This window comes from Triplophysa rosa, linkage group LG14 (genome assembly GCF_024868665.1).
Source record: "Triplophysa rosa linkage group LG14, Trosa_1v2, whole genome shotgun sequence".
Classification (NCBI taxonomy): domain Eukaryota; kingdom Metazoa; phylum Chordata; class Actinopteri; order Cypriniformes; family Nemacheilidae; genus Triplophysa; species Triplophysa rosa.
In genome coordinates, this window is record NC_079903.1 from 12,700,455 (window position 1) to 12,720,300 (window position 19,846).

At 36.3% G+C, this 19,846-nt stretch overlaps 3 protein-coding genes across 3 annotated transcripts; all 3 read right to left on the bottom strand.

Annotated features, from left to right (window-relative positions):
• Window positions 1-1,942: 1,942 nt before the first annotated feature.
• On the bottom strand, window positions 1,943-5,424 carry bco2b (beta-carotene oxygenase 2b). Its single transcript, XM_057351340.1, has 12 exons — window positions 4,907-5,424; window positions 4,629-4,821; window positions 4,335-4,546; window positions 4,138-4,253; window positions 3,961-4,063; window positions 3,719-3,847; window positions 3,431-3,591; window positions 3,112-3,279; window positions 2,909-3,046; window positions 2,630-2,812; window positions 2,435-2,545; window positions 1,943-2,340 (listed from the first exon to the last, which is right to left on the bottom strand). Exons 1-12 carry the CDS (start codon window positions 4,941-4,943, stop codon window positions 2,224-2,226), a joined length of 1,668 nt encoding a protein of 555 aa, XP_057207323.1. The 5' UTR covers window positions 4,944-5,424; the 3' UTR covers window positions 1,943-2,223.
• A 3,716-nt stretch (window positions 5,425-9,140) lies between these two features.
• Window positions 9,141-13,893, bottom strand: sdhdb (succinate dehydrogenase complex, subunit D, integral membrane protein b). The gene is made up of 4 exons (XM_057351899.1): window positions 13,759-13,893; window positions 13,119-13,226; window positions 12,772-12,922; window positions 9,141-10,232 (listed from the first exon to the last, which is right to left on the bottom strand). Exons 1-4 carry the CDS (start codon window positions 13,805-13,807, stop codon window positions 10,067-10,069), a joined length of 474 nt encoding a protein of 157 aa, XP_057207882.1. The 5' UTR covers window positions 13,808-13,893; the 3' UTR covers window positions 9,141-10,066.
• Window positions 13,894-15,505: 1,612 nt separating this feature from the next.
• il4i1 (interleukin 4 induced 1) lies at window positions 15,506-19,290 on the bottom strand. The gene is made up of 8 exons (XM_057351414.1): window positions 19,254-19,290; window positions 18,522-18,624; window positions 17,975-18,192; window positions 17,554-17,666; window positions 17,213-17,414; window positions 17,027-17,095; window positions 16,816-16,952; window positions 15,506-16,707 (listed from the first exon to the last, which is right to left on the bottom strand). Exons 2-8 carry the CDS (start codon window positions 18,532-18,534, stop codon window positions 15,945-15,947), a joined length of 1,515 nt encoding a protein of 504 aa, XP_057207397.1. The 5' UTR covers window positions 18,535-18,624; window positions 19,254-19,290; the 3' UTR covers window positions 15,506-15,944.
• Window positions 19,291-19,846: the final 556 nt, after the last annotated feature.

Sequence of the window (19,846 nt, forward strand, 5' to 3'; positions counted from 1 at the left end):
CTTAAATTAGTAAAGAAAAGCTTTTGGCGTAATCTCTTGAGGTCCTCGTGTAATTTAAATGTATCCCTTGCTTACTCCAGCTTTAATCCTCCAGTTTGCAAACTAACGGTACTGTTTAGCGTGCTGACAAAATGTTTATATGCTCTCCTACTTGTAAGTCGCTTTGGATAAAAGCGTCTGCCAAATGAATAAATGTAATAAATGTATCGTTTCTGTGGGCGCGCGATTATTGACAGGTTTAAAATAACGGTCACTGGTGTGACGTTTGGTCGGTGAGATAAACTGTGGTGAGACTGAAGACCCGGAAACCTCAAAGCTTATCGTATACGAATTGAATTCTGGTATTTATCTCGTTTTATCTCCCCAAAAATGTATGTTTCTTTATCAAGTTTAAGATGTTTTCGGTATGTTGTCGTCAATCAATTAGGCGAATAGTGAATTCCGGCAAAATAGACATCCATTATAACAATAGGAAATGTCAACACTGGTTTAAAATGATCCTAAACGCGCACAGAACTATAAAATGTATTCCCAATGCCAGTAAAACATCAATCAGAATCAGAATCAGAAGAGCTTTATTGCCAAGTGTGTTTGCACACACAAGGAATTTTCTTTGGTGTTGGAAGCTTCTAGTACAGACATTCAACACAATGACAATACAATATAATACGATTTACAGTCTAAAAGATTCTAAATTGTGCATATGCAGTTGGTATACATTTCAGTATGGCACATTTGTATGGTACATTTCAGTTGGTATACATTAAGAGCATTTGCGTTAACAACGCAAGGTTGTGGGTTCGAGCCCAGGGATTGCACATGCCTATGTATAAATGTATAGGATAATGCAATGTAAGTTGCTTTGGATAAAAGCGTCTGCCAAATATGTAAATGAAAAACGGTCTTCATTTGCCTTTATACTTGTTAAATGTCACAGAGGTCGTGGAGCAGAGCTGCAACTAACTTAGTGAGGTTTCTTTTTTTTAAGTTACAAAAAAGCCCAAATACCCCAATGTTTTGTTTAGTCATTAAGTACAGACAGTGCACTGTTCACGAGGTACCATGATGGCCAGGGGAGCAGAAGACAAGAGGTCAAAATCAAAAATACATGAGGTGAGGATTTCAATTCACTATTTATATGAACTACACAAGAGCTTATAGAGTTAACATTTCTACAGCCAAACAAAATGGTCAGTGCTTGATGTTCAGTTTTCTTTCGGTCTAATTTGCTTGCAGCTTGAAAATGCCACTACGTTTTCTGAGACATCTCCAGCAAAAATGACCAAAAAACATCCCAGATCAGCAGCTGTGGACATGCCTTACGGTTTTGAAACAGCTCTGGCAGGTACGACTTCATTTTCCTTATGCGATCAATTACTTGTGGATACTAGTGGATATTTAAACCTCATGCGGCATTGTACTGACTTTTCTGTTATTTGTCTCTCTTCACATTTTAGAGGCAAACAGAGAGGTCGGTGTTCTCTTCTCAAACTACTCAGAGGTCTTGAGGTAACTGGATGGATGGACCTTTGTGTCTCTTTAATGGTAGATCTATAATGTTTGTACTCAATGTCAACTTCAAATGCTCTCTTCAAAGGGAAAGAGCTGATGTGGATGCCTCGCAGCTTAGAGAGCTTGAAGATATTCTTACTGAAGCTAGAAGCTTGGAATCTCACCTCAAAGAGAAGAAAGAACACCTGAGACAATGTCTGGCTTTGATCTCTGACAAACTACATGGATAGTTTTGAAGGTCTTTCTAATGGATTGTATAATGCATTTCTATATGTTACAAGCAACAATATATGCAACGCTGTTAAAACGTTGATTGTAAATGTTTATATACTTCGACAAAATTTGAAAATACTTTAGGTTTCACTGATATTTTGTGGTGATCTGGGGTGATATGCACAATAAATGAAAATGTAAACAAGCATTATTTACATGTATTTATTTAGATGCTTTTATCCAAAATGATGAACAAATGGAACAAGAAAAAACGATACAGGTAGTGCTAATATTCATGTGTAAACTGAACAGTGCAAATATTATTATGAGTTAATTTACATCAGAGTCATACATTTTCTTAGTATTCAATATAGGCAATATACAGTATATAGTTTATTTAACATATAACATATAGTAGGCACCGTAGAATGCATTAGATGCAGTATTGCCTTTAAAAGATTTTGCACTAATAATTTTTGCACTTTATAAAATTCCAGCTCAGTGTTTTGTTTGGAAAGTCCCGTGAAAACCATATGGTATGTTCATAGGTACTTCCGCACGTCCCAATTCTTCAAACGTTTTTGCATCCAGCACCAGAAGGAATGTGCTTTTGTCCTAGAGCGACAATTACTCATCAGTATATATTATAAATATCAGTCTGTGAGTTTTATAAGCTTTATAAGGAGTTTTTAAATGTGACATGTTATACCTGATTAGGGGTGATGACAACAGACAAAATGACTCCATCATCCTCCCCCACAGCACTAGGCGATGGGACAAAAACTGGTTCTGACGGATACAGGCCTCCATGTTTCCACACCTGCGTAACAATCATTAGTTAAAACATTTTTTACTGGTTAACATTGGTTTAGGTTCAGTTACTAAACCTAAAACACCAACTAACCTTCATTTGCTTGTCTTGAAGGTCCATTTTAATGAGCGAATCTCCAACCAGGTGTCTGAAGCCACATCCATAGTAGTAGCGGTAGGGCCGGGTGTTGTACTTTGAATAGTTGATGTGTGGGAATTCAAGACCTCCATATTCATGGAGATCTTCACCATGAAGATCTTCATGTGTGCAGAACACCTGTTTAAATGGTAAGGCAGAGTACATCATATGGTCAAACACTTGATAATATATAGAGAATGCTATATATTAGCAATGTTAACCACATAAACCAACCTTGTTCTTGTCTGTTTTAATAGCTGTTGAGGTGCTGTTCAACCGTGTGTTTAGATTTTGCCCACATGGTGTGTTGTTGTCCACATTTAAGGGTAGGACAAAACGTTTAGGGAACACTCTGCACATGATGTTGTATACCTAGAAAAATGACAAGGTCATTACACAGAACAGAAAAGAAAAAAGATTTAACCTTATAATTTTACCTCATCTAGAGCATTCCCAGACTTTTTTAAGTTCTGTATCAGGTAGTTGTTAATGGCCTGGCCGTCCTCAGAAAAGCACATGTCCATAATCAGAAAACCGTTTTCTTCAAAACAGTTTATCTGATGGAAGGTTGACATTGGCTTTGCGTAATATTTGATGACGCTAAGCTGTAACAAAATGAATTAAAGAATCATTCATTCATGATTAAAGGGAACCTAATTTGATGTTTTAAATGAACTATACTAAATTAAATCAAATGAAATCTTTCACATTATAAATGATGTGAATATATATTGTTGAGTAGTGTTAGTTGGTTACCTTTCCAGTGTGCTTATTCACTACATGGAAAACTGTGTTCCTCTTTGGGTCCCAGTATACGCCATCACTAATCCCCTTTCCACGCAGTTTTCCTGTCACAATCTTCAAGAGATCCATTTTGATTGGCTGCTCGATGAATACCACGTAATTCTCTGACATGGCTGCAATACCAATGTACAAAAATGGCTTTAAAATGTGAAAGATAATTCTGTGAAGTCAATTAAAAAAATGTGTTTTATTACAGTAGTTGAGAATATTGTGTATTTAGTAATGACACTTCTCACTTACCAAAGCTATGATAGTAGGATGGTTTGGACTTGTCCTCAGATGGGATGGAGCAAATAACCGTGGCTCCTTCCAAAGCATCCCCTTGATTCACCTTCTTTGAGGGCACTCTTATGATGTTGTAGAAAGCACCTGTAAATAAGTCGAGAAGAATTTTAGTTAATTAAAGATAAACAAAATAATGAATTTTCCATTTATTCATGATATTAAAGATAAAGATTTATTATCTCAGTATTGATTCAAACCTTTAGGAGTGTAAGAGTTGCCCATGTTGTATGTGGTCCCATCAGGATCCATATGGGGATGAGCTGTGGCTCCATTAACTGCAATAAATTTACTCCAGTCCACCTAAAATGAATGATTTTCACATTTTAGTTGGGTTGTCCTCTTTTCTAATAACAAATACTTTAATTAGTATGCACCTTTTCTTTAGTTTCAAGTGTCTTTGGGTCTATTTTGTGCATGAAGTTTGTCTCAGTGCTGACATAGTAGTCTCCTTTATACTGGACAAAGCTGACATTTGCATTGTCAGATGGCTCTATATATGAAGAGGAAGATGACAGATTCACATATTCGGAACATAATCAGGTTAATTCAGTTAGAATTGATGATCACTTACTGGGCAGCTCAAAGCGGGAGAGGAAGCGCTGGTAGAAGTTTTTGCACGGGTCCGGCACTGCAATCGTACCAAATTCAGACACCACGATGCGGTTATGCTCAGTGTTTTCCTTGTAGCAATCGCTGTTCAGGAATCGACTCATGTATGTCACCTTTCCATCCTCGATATGAAACTGGTGCATAAGCGCCATGCCATCAAACCAGTGGTTGAAACTGTGGAGCAAACGTAACCGATCATTCACTTTTTGGTTGATATACATATGGCTGGTTATGAAGGAACCCAAATGGTACTCACCTGCTTCTTCCAATCTCAAACTTTCCAGGTCCATTCCTGAGAAAATTGCCTTCGATCCATGAGGGGATATTACCTGTGATTTTGGTTGCAATGGGCTCTGGTGTTTCCTCCGCAGAAAGCACCAGGTTTTCAATGCATGGCAGACCATGTATGTCTGTAAAATGCCTTTTTTCTGACCTGGTCTTCTTCCAGCCTGTGGGGAACAATTTCATCCATTTTTACTAGATGCATTTTGTTGCTACAACAAGAATACATTTAAATCTATGACTAGAACTTACCAAGACTGTCACTGTTCAGCCGGTTCATGGTGGACATGTTGCTCTTTTTGTCGTGGCTTTGAAGCCGAGTCAGATGTTCTTCAGAGGTTGCCTAGTGTCCCTCTGCTACCAGGACTGTCTTATATAGAGAGCTCTTTTCGGGTCACATGGTGCTTATGCAAGTCCAAATCACAGACCCCACCAACTTGGATGCACTTTGGCTAGATAAGTTCACGTAAGGTTAAGCTTGATAAGAATGATGAGCTTTGTTACTGTCTAAACCATCTGAAATAACAATACAAACACATTAAATTAAATTATTTATTAACAAACCTCATCTCTGACTGCATACTAAACCTACAGTAGCAGAAAGCGTTGAACATCTATAATCACTACAAAGTTAAATCGCCTACTTATGAATTGATGCAAGGCAGTTATGGTGATTTAAGGTCATGAACATCTTGTTCTATGACATCGTTCTAAAATGTTTGGGAATTTCCCAAATAATGTAACTATCCTTAATAACCTCACTGATAAAAAACACAGAAATACATGACTCAGAAATCTTTCTGTCATGGGAAGGTTATCAAATTTAAAAAAAAAAACTATAATCTATCAATGTTATACATGTGAAATATGAATATTTATATGCATTATTCTTTTTTGGGGGGCGTTTTCTTGCCTTTATTTATAGTACAGTAACAATGAGAGGAGAGGAAACGAAGTGGGTGAGAGGGGGGTGGGATCGGGAAAGGACCACGAGCCGGGACTCGAACTCTGGTCGCCCGGAGCGCAACAGCGCCATATGTCGGAGCACTAACCACAAGGCTATCGGCTCCGACTAATATGCATTATTCTTTATCTAACTGAAAAAATTTGCCTACATGCGTTGAATATTGTATTGAATAGGCTATTCTAACATCGCCCTGTTGTAGCTCGACCTGATTTTGCCAAGTGGTTGATGTCTTCAGGGCAACATATTTTGTTGACCTAAGGACAACAATTTTATAAATAAAACCTAAACCCACACCAAACCCCAACCCTAACCATAACTTACTCCTAAAATCAGAGGGCAATGATAAGTGAAAAACAATAGAAGCACCTAATCCTGGTTGGAAGATTAAACTTAAAATAAACTGTAAACTTATTTCTGAAATCTGATTGGTTGATTTAAATGTTGTCCCAGGGTCAACATGATATTGCCCTAAGGACATCAACCACTTGACAAAAACAGGAGAGCCTGTTCAGTATGCTAATTAATACATCAGTGCCCGGTTTCACAAACAAGGCTTAAGCTAGTCCCAGACTAAAATGCATGTCTGAGCTGTTTTAACTGAAAGCAACTTGCACTGACAGATCTTAAAATATGTCAGTGCTATTATTTTGTCTCAAGATTCACACTAGCATAGTTTTAACTAAGGCATTTTTATAATTATCCTAATTTAACTAAGGCGTAGTCCTGGCTTAAGCTAAACCTTGTCCGTGAAACCGGGCCTAGACATTATGTAGGATGAGATAACGTTCTTCTTGTTTCCCGTTTGATTTTGTAGTCCTTTCTTTTTGTTCATTGGTTCTGTGTTAATCGGTGCCACAGGTGTTTCTTATCTCGTTTTCCCTTAAGCCCTTGTGTTTCATTTGTTGATTGTCAGTCGTTGTTGCCTTTTGATTATTTTGTTTAATTTTGGTTTTATTAAATCTTAATCTGCACGTGGATCCGCTTCTCTGCATGGTTACTCTGCCCCAGTGTTACAATGAAACACGTTGGTAAAGGAGCAACAGATAGCTTTAAGGAAGATTGAAATGTAATAATTGGTAAAAACAAAACAAGATGTGTGGTAAAAGTATAAAGACCTTAATCCACCCAAAAATGATAATTCTGTCATCATTTACTCACCCTCAAGTTGTTCCAAACCTGTATAAATTTCTTTAAAAAAATATTTAGAAAAATGTTAGCAACTGACATTTCTGGGACATCATTCACTACTATAGTAGGAACAATTCTCTTTTTTTTGTTCTGTTGAACACAAAATGAGATATTTTGAAGAATAAGTAGTTCTAGGGCACCTTTGAGGGCCTATATGGTAGTCAATGATGTCCCAGAAATGTATAACATTTCTTAAATATCTTTCCTTGTGTTTATACAGGTTTGGAACAATTCTTCTGACATAATTTTTGGGTGGAGTATCCCTTTGAGGTACATTGTAGTGAAAAGATTGATTAAGGTCACAACACCAGTTCTTAACAAAGTACGGCTATTTAGGGTAGAAAAAAGCATTCTTTTGATCATGCTTCATCTACAGCTCATGGTTGAGACTTTTTATTCAACACCTGCCGATTATAGATCAGCTATAGATATATAGTACATATATTCTCCTTCAATCTAACTAAATACATGAAATTGCCACACACATTTACACACTTAAGGCACCATATTGGCTATAAACCTACTGTAAAATTTGGCAAACTTTACAGGTAATTAACAAAAAATCTTTAACTTTTTATTTTGTTACCTTTTAATTTGATTAACTTTTTCAATTTTATTGCATGTTTTATTTTGTTTCTCAATTGATTTCTGGTATTGTAGTCCAATAAAACTAAGTGACAACTGATTTTGGTCCCAGTTTTATGAAGTCTTGTACTGTACATTTTCCCTGTAGAATGTTGGATTTTGCATACAAACTAGGTTAACATATAAACAGAAAAACTATTCACATTTACACTGTAGCTAAATAAACATTAACTGAAACTGGACTTTCCAATCTCTGCCTCGTGCTCCTATTTTGGTATGTTAAAGTAATACTTTCATTTAAGAAAACCATGATTGTTACATGTCTTATTAAAACAGACAAGTTGTAGGTACTGTCCTTAATAAGTATTAGTTGAAAAGATGGTGTGATATCTGTTTTGGGTTAAACAGGTCAATGTTTTCATCTTATTGTTACTTTCTAATGCTTTTCTTTACCTGCTGAGATAGTCCAGTAAGTTTTTTTCCATATTAATTAGACAGCCTTGTATTGTAAGTAGTACTAAGATTATTTTGTTAGGATAAGTGAGTTGAAGTGATAGTTCTGATGTAATATTGTAGATACAGACATTGCTCAAATGCAGTCTATTGCAAATAATTAAACAGTATGAAAGTATAAAAAATTACATTCAGTGTCATATTCACCATGTCATAAATGTTCTGCATGGGAATTTCCAGTCATTTAAAATAGCATTTTGTGCTAAAACAGAATACCCAAACTCTTTAAAGATCTTGTTGTAATAAAGATCCTAACTGGCACTTCTAAATATATCCCTCCCGGAGGGCACATATTAATGAGTTTAAAGCGTATCGGTGTCGACTACCTTTTTTTCGATGCACGTAAGCCTTTAAAAACTGCAAATTTAGCATGGTCAGGATCGGAACAGCACGTATCAGCAATACAATACGTTGTGTTAAATAGGCAGTTTTTAAGCAAATATATATATATATATGCTACCCATTACCCTAAAAATCATATACGACTCTGAGTCTGGCAGTAACTCCAATTAAAATTGTTATAATACAGCTACAAAGACAAATAAATGAATGGTTGAAAAACCCTTACATTTTAATGTTCATTTTATAACAAAGGACAACATTTTAACAGTGTTGTCTCCCCTGTTTGTGTGGCAATGAAGGTAAGTTCATCAGGGACAAAACTGTCTTATGTTTCATTATGTCCCAAACTGTAAATTAGATCAAACCCTGTGCTCCAGTGTCACAGCATCTAGCTCCATCTAGTTTAAATTACAGAACATTACAGCAATATTGTGTTACACAATAACCTGAAATGAACAATTGGACAGTTCACCCAAAAATGAAAATGCTGTCATCATTCACTCACCCTCAAGTTGTTCCAAATCTGTATAAATGTCTTTGTTCTGATGAACACAGAGAAAGATATTTGGAAGAATTCTTGTAACCAAACAGTTTTTGGCCACCATGGACTACCACAGTGGGAAAAAATACAATGATAGTCAAAAGTGCCCCAGAACTGTTTGCTTTCCTACATTCTTCAAAATATCTCCTTTTGTGTTCAACAGAACAAAGACATTTATACAGATTTGGTACACCTCGAGGGTGAGTAAATGATGACAGAATTTTCATTTTTGGGTAAACTTTTCCTTTGAATGGTGCCTTATTGGTGCCAAATAAACAAAACAAGCTATTGTCTTTACTCTTAAGTGGCAGGATGTGCACAACTTTACGCAAAGCTTAGATCTGCATCAAAACTGTTAACACATTTATTACACAGAGCTCAATAGCCAGTGCAAAGTCTTGCTCGAGTCATAAAATATAAAAACAATACTTGCATTCTGTTTGAAATTTCATCACCTTAAGAATCAATTAAAAATTACTCCAAAATGATTTTTACAGTTTATAGACTCAATTTTAGACTTGTGACATACAAGCTGACAGTTCTGTAATAACAGTGTAGCAAGCCTGCTTTTCAAGCGACGACCCAAGCAATTTAAATAAACTTGTTATTTATGCTCAGATTACCAGCAATAAATGATTACGTAAGCAAAATGTTACCATGCAAAGATATTGTGTCATCAAGCTGAAATACTGTTAATCTTACAATTCTCAAGATGTTATGAATAGTCTTAGAAGATTTGTACATGATGTTTAATACCTGGGGTATACGCATGTAAGGTCTATATAACATCAATGTATGGCAATGTGTTTTTGATATAAAGCATTGTTATATAAACTGGTATAATTCTGCATTTTCCACGATGACATTGCAACATAAACAGCATTCTGATAATGATGCTGCTGGTACAGATACTTGCAGACAAACCTTTTATTATCTTGTTTTCGTAAAAACTCAATGCAGTTAGTCTTCCTTGTTGTATAGATTTTTTTTAGCTTGTAAGAAGCGACAATGTCTTTTAACCCAATAATCTGTTTAGTTGAATGCATTTTCAACACTGATTTTATACAGAAACTTCCATATTAGGCAAAAGCGAAACATATGTTCTGAACAAACTGACACCATTTACAATTTAAACGCTTGTGAATCGACATTGTATGCGGTCAAAAATGATATATTTATAGAATTTACATATAATCTCACAAATGTATACAATTGAATGCAAGTCTGTTGATGTTGAAAGCGGATCCCAAACCACCCCCTGCCCATCTTAGTCCACTTATTTACTCCACAAGAGGGCCACAGCTTTACAAATTCCTACATCGTGGTAGTTGAAGTAGCAAAGGCCGGCAAATGTGACAGTCGAGAGAACGAAGAGACCTGCACTAGCCATCTTGACTTTAAAGTCTCCATGAACGTAGTCGGTCAAAACTTGGCCAAGTCCCCTAGAAAACACACAACACAAGGCATTAAAATACTTAGATGTTTAAAAAGTGGTTATCATTATCATGATTAGTTTAAGCATCAGTAAATGTGCTTTGTTATCTTTTTCAAACAACACTGCAATGTCTAGGATGTTAATGATTACTTGACAATTTGTTGTTAATAACTGAATCTACTATTTCATACTATTGATCAATTGTATACAAATGCATTTCATAATAATCAATAAGTGAAACAATGTCCCACACGGTCACGCAAAGCTAGTGTGTGAACTTCAGCCATGCACTCGAGCTTGTAAAACTGAAGTGGCACTAATTCCAGTCTTTCTAGGTCCTCCAGTTTTTCTTTATACATTGATGGTTCCTTCGTCTCACATTCTCGCCAGATTAGGAATTTGGGGGTCATCTTTGACAGCACTCTTTCATTTGAAGCCCACATTAATAGTATAACTCGGTCTTGTTACTTTCATCTTCGTAATATTGTTCGCCTTCGTTCATCTCCTACCCCACACAGTACTTTCGTTCTTGTCCACTCACTTGTCACTTCTCGCATTGACTACTGTAATTCTCTCTTATTTGGTTTACCACACAAGCTTCTCCATAAACTTCAGCTGATTCAGAATTCCGCTGCTCGTATCATAACCCGGACTCCATCTATACAACACATTACACCATCTCTTCAACAGCTTCATTGGCTTCCTATCAAATCTCGCATTGAATTTAAAATTCTTCTTCTCACTTATAAAAGTCTCCATAACCTCGCTCCACTTAACCTCTCAGATCTCATTCGGTCCTACGTTCCTTCTCGAACTCTCCGCTCTTCTTCACTGGGTCTCCTTCATACACCTACGACCCGTTTAACCACCATGGGTCACAGAGCCTTTAGTCGGGCTGCTCATCTCCTTTGGAATTCTCTCCCCGCTAACATCCGTAATTTAGACTCGTTACCTCAATTTAAAGCTAAACTCACTTATTCAGAATAGCTTATCCTACATGATTACTGTCTGCAGTAACTACTGTTTTTCTTCTTTGTGTTTTATTGATATTGATATTTGTTGTTGTTGTCTCTATTACTTCTGATGTACGGTGACTTTGAGTGATTTGAAAGGCGCCTTAAATAAAATGTATTATTATTATTAAGTGGTCTTGTAAGCAAGTAACTTCAATTATATTTTACAATCCAAATACAACATTGGAACTTAAGACTCTATTAAGACTCTTGGAGTACATATGGTATGTGAAGTCCTCCATGTGCTTCAGTTAGAGAAAATGATTTATCCACTGATTGTTCATTTTAATGACAATTGACCATTCGCGTGAAGTTTGATTGACAGGCGACCGGACCAATCATAATGCCAATATTATGTGCCTCCTGTTGCTATTCGCCATTTTGTCCGACAATCAAAGCATAAAGTTTAACCGGCTGCGCATTATGCGGTTTTAAAAAGTCATTTGTGATTATTGCTGGCCGTCACAATGTACGAACATGATCCCAGCTAAAATTCATGTCACTGTGGAATCTTAGTTGTCATAATGTACAACAATAAAGACTTCTAAAAACAGACTTGTCCAGAGTTTTACATCATCATAGACTGACTGTCATATGATCCGCGCTGAAGGACTGCATCTCATCTCATCAACACTGCCAGAATTTTAAGGGAGGTAAAATTTTATCTTTATGGTCATAATCAGTTTCAACCGTTGCCAAAACGTGTTAGAAACCAATGGCGATATCCAGACGTTATGTCGTTACAGCAAGCACAGGATGTTAGGCTAGAGCTTCGATCTTTATTTTGTTTACTTTATTCCGAGTCACTTTCACATCCTAAATATATACTTCAAATGCATATTGCAGACTTTCTTATGGCTTTTGGCTGAAAGTACACGTAATTTTTTCCCAGAAATGAGTATTCTACGATAAATATTCTTTAGTGCATTGGGAGCGCTCTGGCTGATGTCAGACATAGCAAAAGGGGGCGGTCTTTGCAAAGGGTCAATTTGACTTTAAATTACTTTGAAATTAATAAAAACTTTAGTAGAGCTGAAGCATGTCATGCTTATTTAACATGTGTCATCTGTGTGCCCCAGGAAATTAAAACTAATCCCAGAATTCAACATGTTTTAAAGCCAGTTTCTTTCAGCTAGTACTATATGTATATCTGGCTAAAATAAATAAATACGAAATACAAATAAAGAAAGAAAAATACTTCATCTAGGTTTTTATAGGTTGTATCAATGTATGGATCCATCATGTCAACCCTGATGTGACTAATGGCTTCGCTAAAATTAGCAGTGCAGCCCTGAACGCTTCAAGAGGTTAAATCCTTGTACAAAGGGTATTACTGCCACCCATGACTTGGCTTTAAAGACCAAAGCAGATTCATTAAAATTGTGTCAGAACCGATTGTGAGAAACAGTATAACGTAAAGGTGAACATTCAATACAATCTTCTATCAAAGAAATAAAAAATTCTGATTTAAAAATTGTAAAAACACAGTCAAGTAGAAACAACCATTTTAAACCATAAACCAAACTGTCCTACCAGTGACCATGCAGAGTGAGTGCGGCTGCTAAGGAGTAGTCAATAGCCGGGCCTGGGTAACAGTAGGCAAAGGGCATCATGCCCAGAAGAACTGCACTCAGGACACGCTCTCCTGTCCAGTGCAAGGAAGCAGCTTTGGACCCAGAACCAGCTATAAAGAAAACAGAAACATAGTGCATTGTCTAGACTCTTTCTGTAGTCTGAGCAGTCAATTAGGCTAATAAAACAGAAAGCTAATCTAGACCTTTAGACCAGGAGAAAGGTGTAAAAGGCATGATGAATAAGCAAAATCACCCAATCAGTTACATTGTTAAGGTCAAAAAGATATTACAATATAAAAGACCAACCATAGTTAGAGGGTGTTGCATGTATCTTTGCTGAGATTAGGTATGGACAGTCGCGATCCTTCTGTGCAGCCACAGGTCTGATGAGCAATGAAGAGCGAAATAACAGAGCTGGAAAATCCATAAAAAAAACAACTAATGTAATTAACTAAACGAGAAAAGTTGCTTTTGCATGCAGAAATATCATTCCAAATATATCAAACGAGCCATATGGCCATACTGTGACGTCGCCAATAAGCCGTACAAATCGTAACATTTGATTTAACGTGCAGTTTAGAGTCTGTAATAAATGGGTAACTAATAATGTTTTTACAGCCCAATCGTGACTAAAAAACACTGTAAATAACACCATACATGTAACAGGACAAAGACCCCTCAAGTAATGGACAAGGACAAAATACAACAAACATATTTGCAGTTTATTTGGAGAAATAAAAAACACCTAGCTAAACTCTGTTTTGTGGAGGAGTGAGGTTAGCATGCTAATTTAACTGTACAGTACATGTAACGTTACGCTAGCTGAGATTCACATGCAACGTCGTATCGAAATCTTTTTAATTAAACACAACCTTAAAAACACAAAATAACTACTAAAGAACTGTGATACAAGGTAAAGACAAAGACTGTGATAAAACGAACTTACGCCTGACACCTCTGTGGCAAACAGCACTTATCCTTACAAGAGCCGCCATGATTTTCTCAAGCGGACCAAGGTCACTCGAATTACCCGGATGTACTACTACGTTGACAGTGACCGGTGTTATCAAATAAACTTCATTCATGAGCTAATTTGTACGGTGGCCGTGAAGTGCAAAACAAAACAACAAATCGCAAAACTAAAAACAAATCTAAAAGCAAAATAAAAAATCCAAAATCAAAATGACAAATCTGAAAACGCAATATCAAATCTAAAAACAGAATAGCAAATCTTAAAACACAACAACAATTCGGGAAACAAAATAACAAGTCAGAAATCACATCGACAAGTCAGAAACCACATCGACAAGTCAGAAAGCAAAACGACAAGTCAGAAAACACAACGACAAATCAGTCAAACCGGAAAAGGTAGGTATTTTGTTGAAATGGGATAGCTACTGCTGACTGGATGAAACTCCTGTCAATCAAGATATCCAGGACGCTCGATGTACTATGAGAAAGGACATGCATATGTGATACTGCTCATATTCATTGATTAAGGTTCAAAAGCCACATTTTGTTAATAAAGTTGAAACGAGCTCATCTTGCATTAGGAGTAGATGCGTGTCTGTTTCACACAGCATCAATGAGCAGAGTCTTCGCGTGGCGTGAGCCCTGAGCAGCACGCATAGTGCATCTTAAAGGCGACTGCCTGTGTACCAGCCATGATCGTTTTCCCCTCACAAAATACATACAATATAAGCATATAACATGATATGTACTTTAATCTGTGTCCCTGTGGGTTATGGTGAGAGAGTGACTGACGCGTTTGTTTTCACTTATAAATATAAACATAAGCCTATAACAATACTGTGAAAACGCGCATCTGACGCGTGGTTGTTCTGAACGTCTCTTTATATTCGTTCACATTTTTTTACAGTTGTACAAACAAAACCATAGCAAAGTTATCGCTTTCCAGCTTGGCTTCACACATCGGCCGAGACGCGCAGCACCGCATCGCGTACACCGCACGCGTTTGATGTGCGTGTATAGGCTTATGTTTATATTTGCAAGCGAAACAAACGATCGCGTCAGTCACTCTCTCACCAGAACCAACAGGGACAGATTAAAGTACATATCATGTCATATGCTTATATAGTATCTTGTGAGGGGAAAACGATCATGGATGGTACACAGGCAGTCTATGTGTGCTGCTCAGGGCTCCCGCCGCGCGACGACTCTGCTCATTGATGCTGTGTGAAACAGACACGCATCTACTCCTAATGCATCGCCCGTTTCAACTTTATTAACAAAATGTGGCTTTTGAACCTTAATTAATGAATATGCGCTGTATCACATATGCATGTTCTTTCTCATTGAGCGTCCTGGATATCTTGATTGACAGGAGTTTCATCCAGTCAGCAGTAGCTATCCCATTTCAACAAAATACCTACCTTTTCCGGTTTGACTGATTTGTCGTTGTGTTTTCTGACTTGTCGTTTTGCTTTCTGACTTGTCGATGTGGTTTCTGACTTGTTATTTTGTTTCCCGAATTGTTGTTGTGTTTTAAGATTTGCTATTCTGTTTTTAGATTTGATATTGCGTTTTCAGATTTGTCATTTTGATTTTGGATTTTTTGGATTTTGCTTTTAGATTTGTTTTTAGTTTTGCAACTTGTTGTTTTGTTTTGCACTTCTCGGCCACGGTAAATTTGAGCTAAAAAAAAAACACGACTGACTTAATAATTAGCTGACACAAAAAATATTTTTATTTTCTATATTACATACAAAATAACATAGCAACTACCAACGTTTAATTTCAGTTGCTGGCACTGTATTTTAAAGAGGCTGTTATTAAAACGAAAATGACAATACATGAAAATGAAATGAAAATATATTTTTACATTTATTTAAATTATTTTTGATACTCTTTTTTATAAATTTATTCATTTGAAACACAATCGTAACTTTTATAATGAAGTTGCATAAACACTATAGGCCTATATTAACAGATTAATAGAAGATTAGATTTTAAAAAACATATGATATTAATTATTTTTTGCTATTTGTGCAATAGTCTTCATTTACATTTCAGAATGTTAAAGTTAATGAAAAACATTTCAAATAAAGATCAAATCTCCATAAACTCGCAACAGTACTGAATGTAATTTATAATATTACTTTCATTTGTTTTCTACTTTATGCTATTTATATCTCTTGCAGCTCGCAGGCCTGATTTTATGGCAGTCTCAATCCAGCCATGGGGTCTGCCCGTGTGCTCTCCTGCAAAGTAAATCCTCCCTTCAGGCTGGACTAGAAGACTTTCATAGTCTATCATCTGAAATGGAGTGAAGATAGCGAAGGCACCATGACTGTAAGGGTCCAATCCCCACTTTTTCACTGTGCCCCCTGTGCAGAGATGGCGGATATGTTCTCCATGGATCTTCACCAAGTCATTCAACACCAAGGCTTTCAGTTCATCGTCTGGTAAAGTCTGAAGGAGCGCAGCATCATCAGAGGAAGTGTAAGAAGCTAATATGGGCCCCCCTGATATGCCGGGGAAGCTATGACTGGGGTAGTGGATGAACCGTGATGGTAGATCTGTGATGCTTTTGCCACCCTTGATGCCATCATCCTCCCAGAATCTTTTGCTGAAACTTAGCACCACCTTTGTTGATGTGGAATAGTGGAGTGATCGTAACGCTTCCATCTTCATAGCTGTCAGAGGGGGGTTAAAATCTATGAAGAGTGTTGCTTTGGCTGTGGTCGTCATTAAGACATAATCGGCAGTAATGTTGGTCAGAGCGGAGGGGTTACGCCAGTCTTGATATGAAACCATCACATTGTTTTCTGTTTGGCTGATGGCCTGGACTTTTGAGTTCAGAAAAATTGTGGCATTTAACACAGTATAGAATGCGTTGGGGAATGAATCAAAGCCACCTTTGAATTCATAATATCTAAAGGAAAAAATATATTATTTAGCTTTTTTTAGACATTTATAATGTGCATTTTACGCAACACAAAGAAATTATGTTGATGGTAGTAGATGTAATGCAATAACTTACGTTGTATTGTCATTTATGTCAGCATGAATGTATAGCATTTCAGTGAGGGCTGTGTAGAAGAAACTGTTTTCATTGAGGATATCTCCAATCATTCGCAAAGCTCCTCCACTTAAATTTCCTACATTTACTAAATATTCCTTTTGAAAAGATAGCACAGTTATTAATTATGTTTGAACAAATTGTTACATGAATTTTGTTTTTAATATTTTACCTTAAGAGAGTATGAATCATATGTATGCAGCATTTTCTTACAGCCCATTTTCTGCAGATCATCTCTTAACTAATACAGGCCCCAAAGAGAATAAACAATCCATCAAATATACCGTATATTTGTCTAAAACTTTTAAACAATAAAATTAAGAAATTTCAAACTGGAGGATACATTTATTTTACTCACCTTATTTAATGCAATGTTAAACAGTTGACTGGCATTTTTTCCCTTTTCCTGCTCACTTACAGGGTAGTTCAGAACATCTGGATTCTGCCGTACGGTGTAGGTTTTGTAACGCAAGCCATTTATAAAATAGTAAGTGTTATTGTCTTCCTGTACAAATTCTCCCTTCTTCACGCCTAACTTTTTTGCAAATGTCAAAAGAATCCTTAAAAGAAAAGATCATTGAAACAAGCTGCCTTCTCTGTTCCAAAGCAGTTCCATGTTGCAGTGTGAGATTCTGCTTATCATATTACCCTCAGAAATGTGATCATTGGGTGATTTAAATCTCATAAAACATTACTTACCTGTGGAAACTTGGGATCCTCATGGCACCAAGTTCTGCATAACAGCCCGCTCTTTTCTCTCTGTGTGTTAGAATTCTTCCACCTATTCGATTACTTGCCTCAATAATCGTCACCTATTACAGCAAAGTAAAAAGTATAGCAAAAAATACAAAGTGAAAATAAGCAATAGAAGACATATTCATTTAAAGACAGATTTAATTTATATAGAAAATCTTTTACTTCAACTTAAACGACACATTAGATGTTCTGTCTACAACAGAACAAATGGGTTATATCTTAAACTATACAGATTATTTAAATGTGCCTATTTTTTAGACTTGTGACTACCCTATTAAGCCTTTGTTAATTGTGCACATAGCTGAGAACTGTGCAAGATGAAAATGCTATTTTAGATGGATGATTGACAGGTAATTTCTGAAACCTTGTGTCCAGCATCCTCCAGAAACTTTGCAGCAGTAAGTCCAGCAGCACCTCCTCCAACAATAATGACATGTTTAGGAGACTGGGTTGGAGGCAGACCTTCTTTTGTTATCCTCAGCAGCTCATCATAATCGCTGTCTTGGAGACATTTGCTCAGAGGATCGTCAGAATTTCCACCAACACGGTATGTAAAAAAGATCAGTGCCATCACTGCAGGTACTGTAGAAAACAACAGAATACACTATAAAAACTGTCAAATAAATACAAGAGTTTCAGAAATTTTTGAAGATTGCCTATATGTTTGGAGTTTTCGTTTGGTCATAACAGACCCAAATTGTAATAAACAACAGACGTAATGTTAGTTGTGTTTTCCTCAGAATTTTTTTTTAATTCTCTATTCACTCGTCTCAAGTGTTCGGTGTCTTACTTTCTATTTCCCAGTTATTTCATGAATAGGGAAAAGATTATAGTCCTATACATCTTTTACTGTCGCAATCTCCGCAATGCACTCAGACACAAATTAGAAATGAACATGATTCAATACTTACAGTATTTACACATGGTAACGTTTTTAAACACTTTGAATTGGGCGCGCCAAGATTCAGAGCGTCTACTAGCACAGCTTCTCGTAGGCACTGGGGAAACTGAAACCTATGGAAGAAATAAAACAAAGAGTGAAAATAAATAAATAAATAAATAAAATGCTTGGTTTAAACTTAAAAATATTAATGTTCATGAATTTATTACAGACTAAATTGCAATTCAATTATTTGACACTTACAAATGAATTTAAAAGATAGGCTTTACTTACAGTGCCTCAAATGAATTGATACTCACCTTCATAACGGAAAAACGTTATATTACGTTTCTGGTAACCGCTAGCCTAATAAGAACCTATACTGAGCAGGCTAATTGCTCAATTTAATTGACATGAGACGGAGAAGACATTGAAACTGTCTGACACGTCTTTCTTTCAATTTTAGCCACAAATGTCTAAAGTCTCTCTCAGCGTAACGACTCATGTGTGGGCTCCTCTATTCTGCAAGAAATATTTTCCCACACAGACTCAAGATTCAACCATTCTGAACAAATTAGATTAGTGAGCTTTAGTATTCATTAACATACCCAATTTCCGACAAAATCATTTCTAATCAGTCAATTTTGACTGTCAGTGGGCATGAAATATAAATTTGGTCTTTGTAGATATTTTATCAGGTTTGCTTAGATTTACTTGTAATACCAATGCCATATTGTCAATAATGTAAAGGCAAATTACTTACCAGAGTCCTTGATGCTGTGAGTGTGATCTGTAAGATCTGCTCCTTTTATATAGTTTTGAAACCGAAAGAATGCAGATCGTGCTGACTAAACCACAACAATTTTCCATGTTCCTTCTATATAGTTGCATAAGAAAAAGCATGCAACGTTTTTAATTAGATATTCTTTAGTCTTAACACTTTTTTATCATGCTCATTTTTCTGGTTTTATTTCACGTACTCTCTATTGTTTGTTCTATTGTAAGTTCTACCCTTCTTTAATGTCAGGACTTCAGCATCAGACTGGAATTCACATGAACACGTGCAAGGTGCAAGCATAGGCTCTTTAATGTACAATTGTAGATTGTAATGTACAATTGTCTGGAAAATGGTTTGTTTTCAATTTAGTGCCCAGAACAAACTATTTCACATACATAGTCCACAACACTGAATTTGCAAAAAAGTTTAATCCTTGATATTTTGTATAAACACAAATAAACAGTTAAATGTGCAAAAAAGCTAAAGATGCAAAGAAAATGTTGTTTGCCGTTTTTCTTATGTCTTATTTTAGGCGTGTTGTTCTTTTGTCATGGCAAGACATACTTGTTTGAACTTGT

What these genes read in the sequence shown, in the direction of transcription:
- bco2b (XM_057351340.1), bottom strand. Translation starts at nt 4,943, where the DNA reads ATGTCCACCATGAACCGGCTGAACAGTGACAGTCTTG. An exon ending in TTTGAGATTGGAAGAAGCAG is followed by an intron (nt 4,547 to 4,628) that starts GTGAGTACCATT and finishes TTTGCTCCACAG; the next exon opens with TTTCAACCACTGGTTTGATG. An exon ending in CTCCCGCTTTGAGCTGCCCA is followed by an intron (nt 4,254 to 4,334) that starts GTAAGTGATCAT and finishes CTTCATATATAG; the next exon opens with AGCCATCTGACAATGCAAAT.
- sdhdb (XM_057351899.1), bottom strand. Translation starts at nt 13,807, where the DNA reads ATGGCGGCTCTTGTAAGGATAAGTGCTGTTTGCCACAGAGGTGTCAGG. An exon ending in TTGCCACAGAGGTGTCAGGC is followed by an intron (nt 13,227 to 13,758) that starts GTAAGTTCGTTT and finishes TGGATTTTCCAG; the next exon opens with CTCTGTTATTTCGCTCTTCA. An exon ending in CTCACTCTGCATGGTCACTG is followed by an intron (nt 10,233 to 12,771) that starts GTAGGACAGTTT and finishes TGTGTTTTCTAG; the next exon opens with GGGACTTGGCCAAGTTTTGA.
- il4i1 (XM_057351414.1), bottom strand. An exon ending in ATGATTCATACTCTCTTAAG is followed by an intron (nt 16,953 to 17,026) that starts GTAAAATATTAA and finishes TCTTTTCAAAAG; the next exon opens with GAATATTTAGTAAATGTAGG. An exon ending in GACATAAATGACAATACAAC is followed by an intron (nt 16,708 to 16,815) that starts GTAAGTTATTGC and finishes TTTTTCCTTTAG; the next exon opens with ATATTATGAATTCAAAGGTG.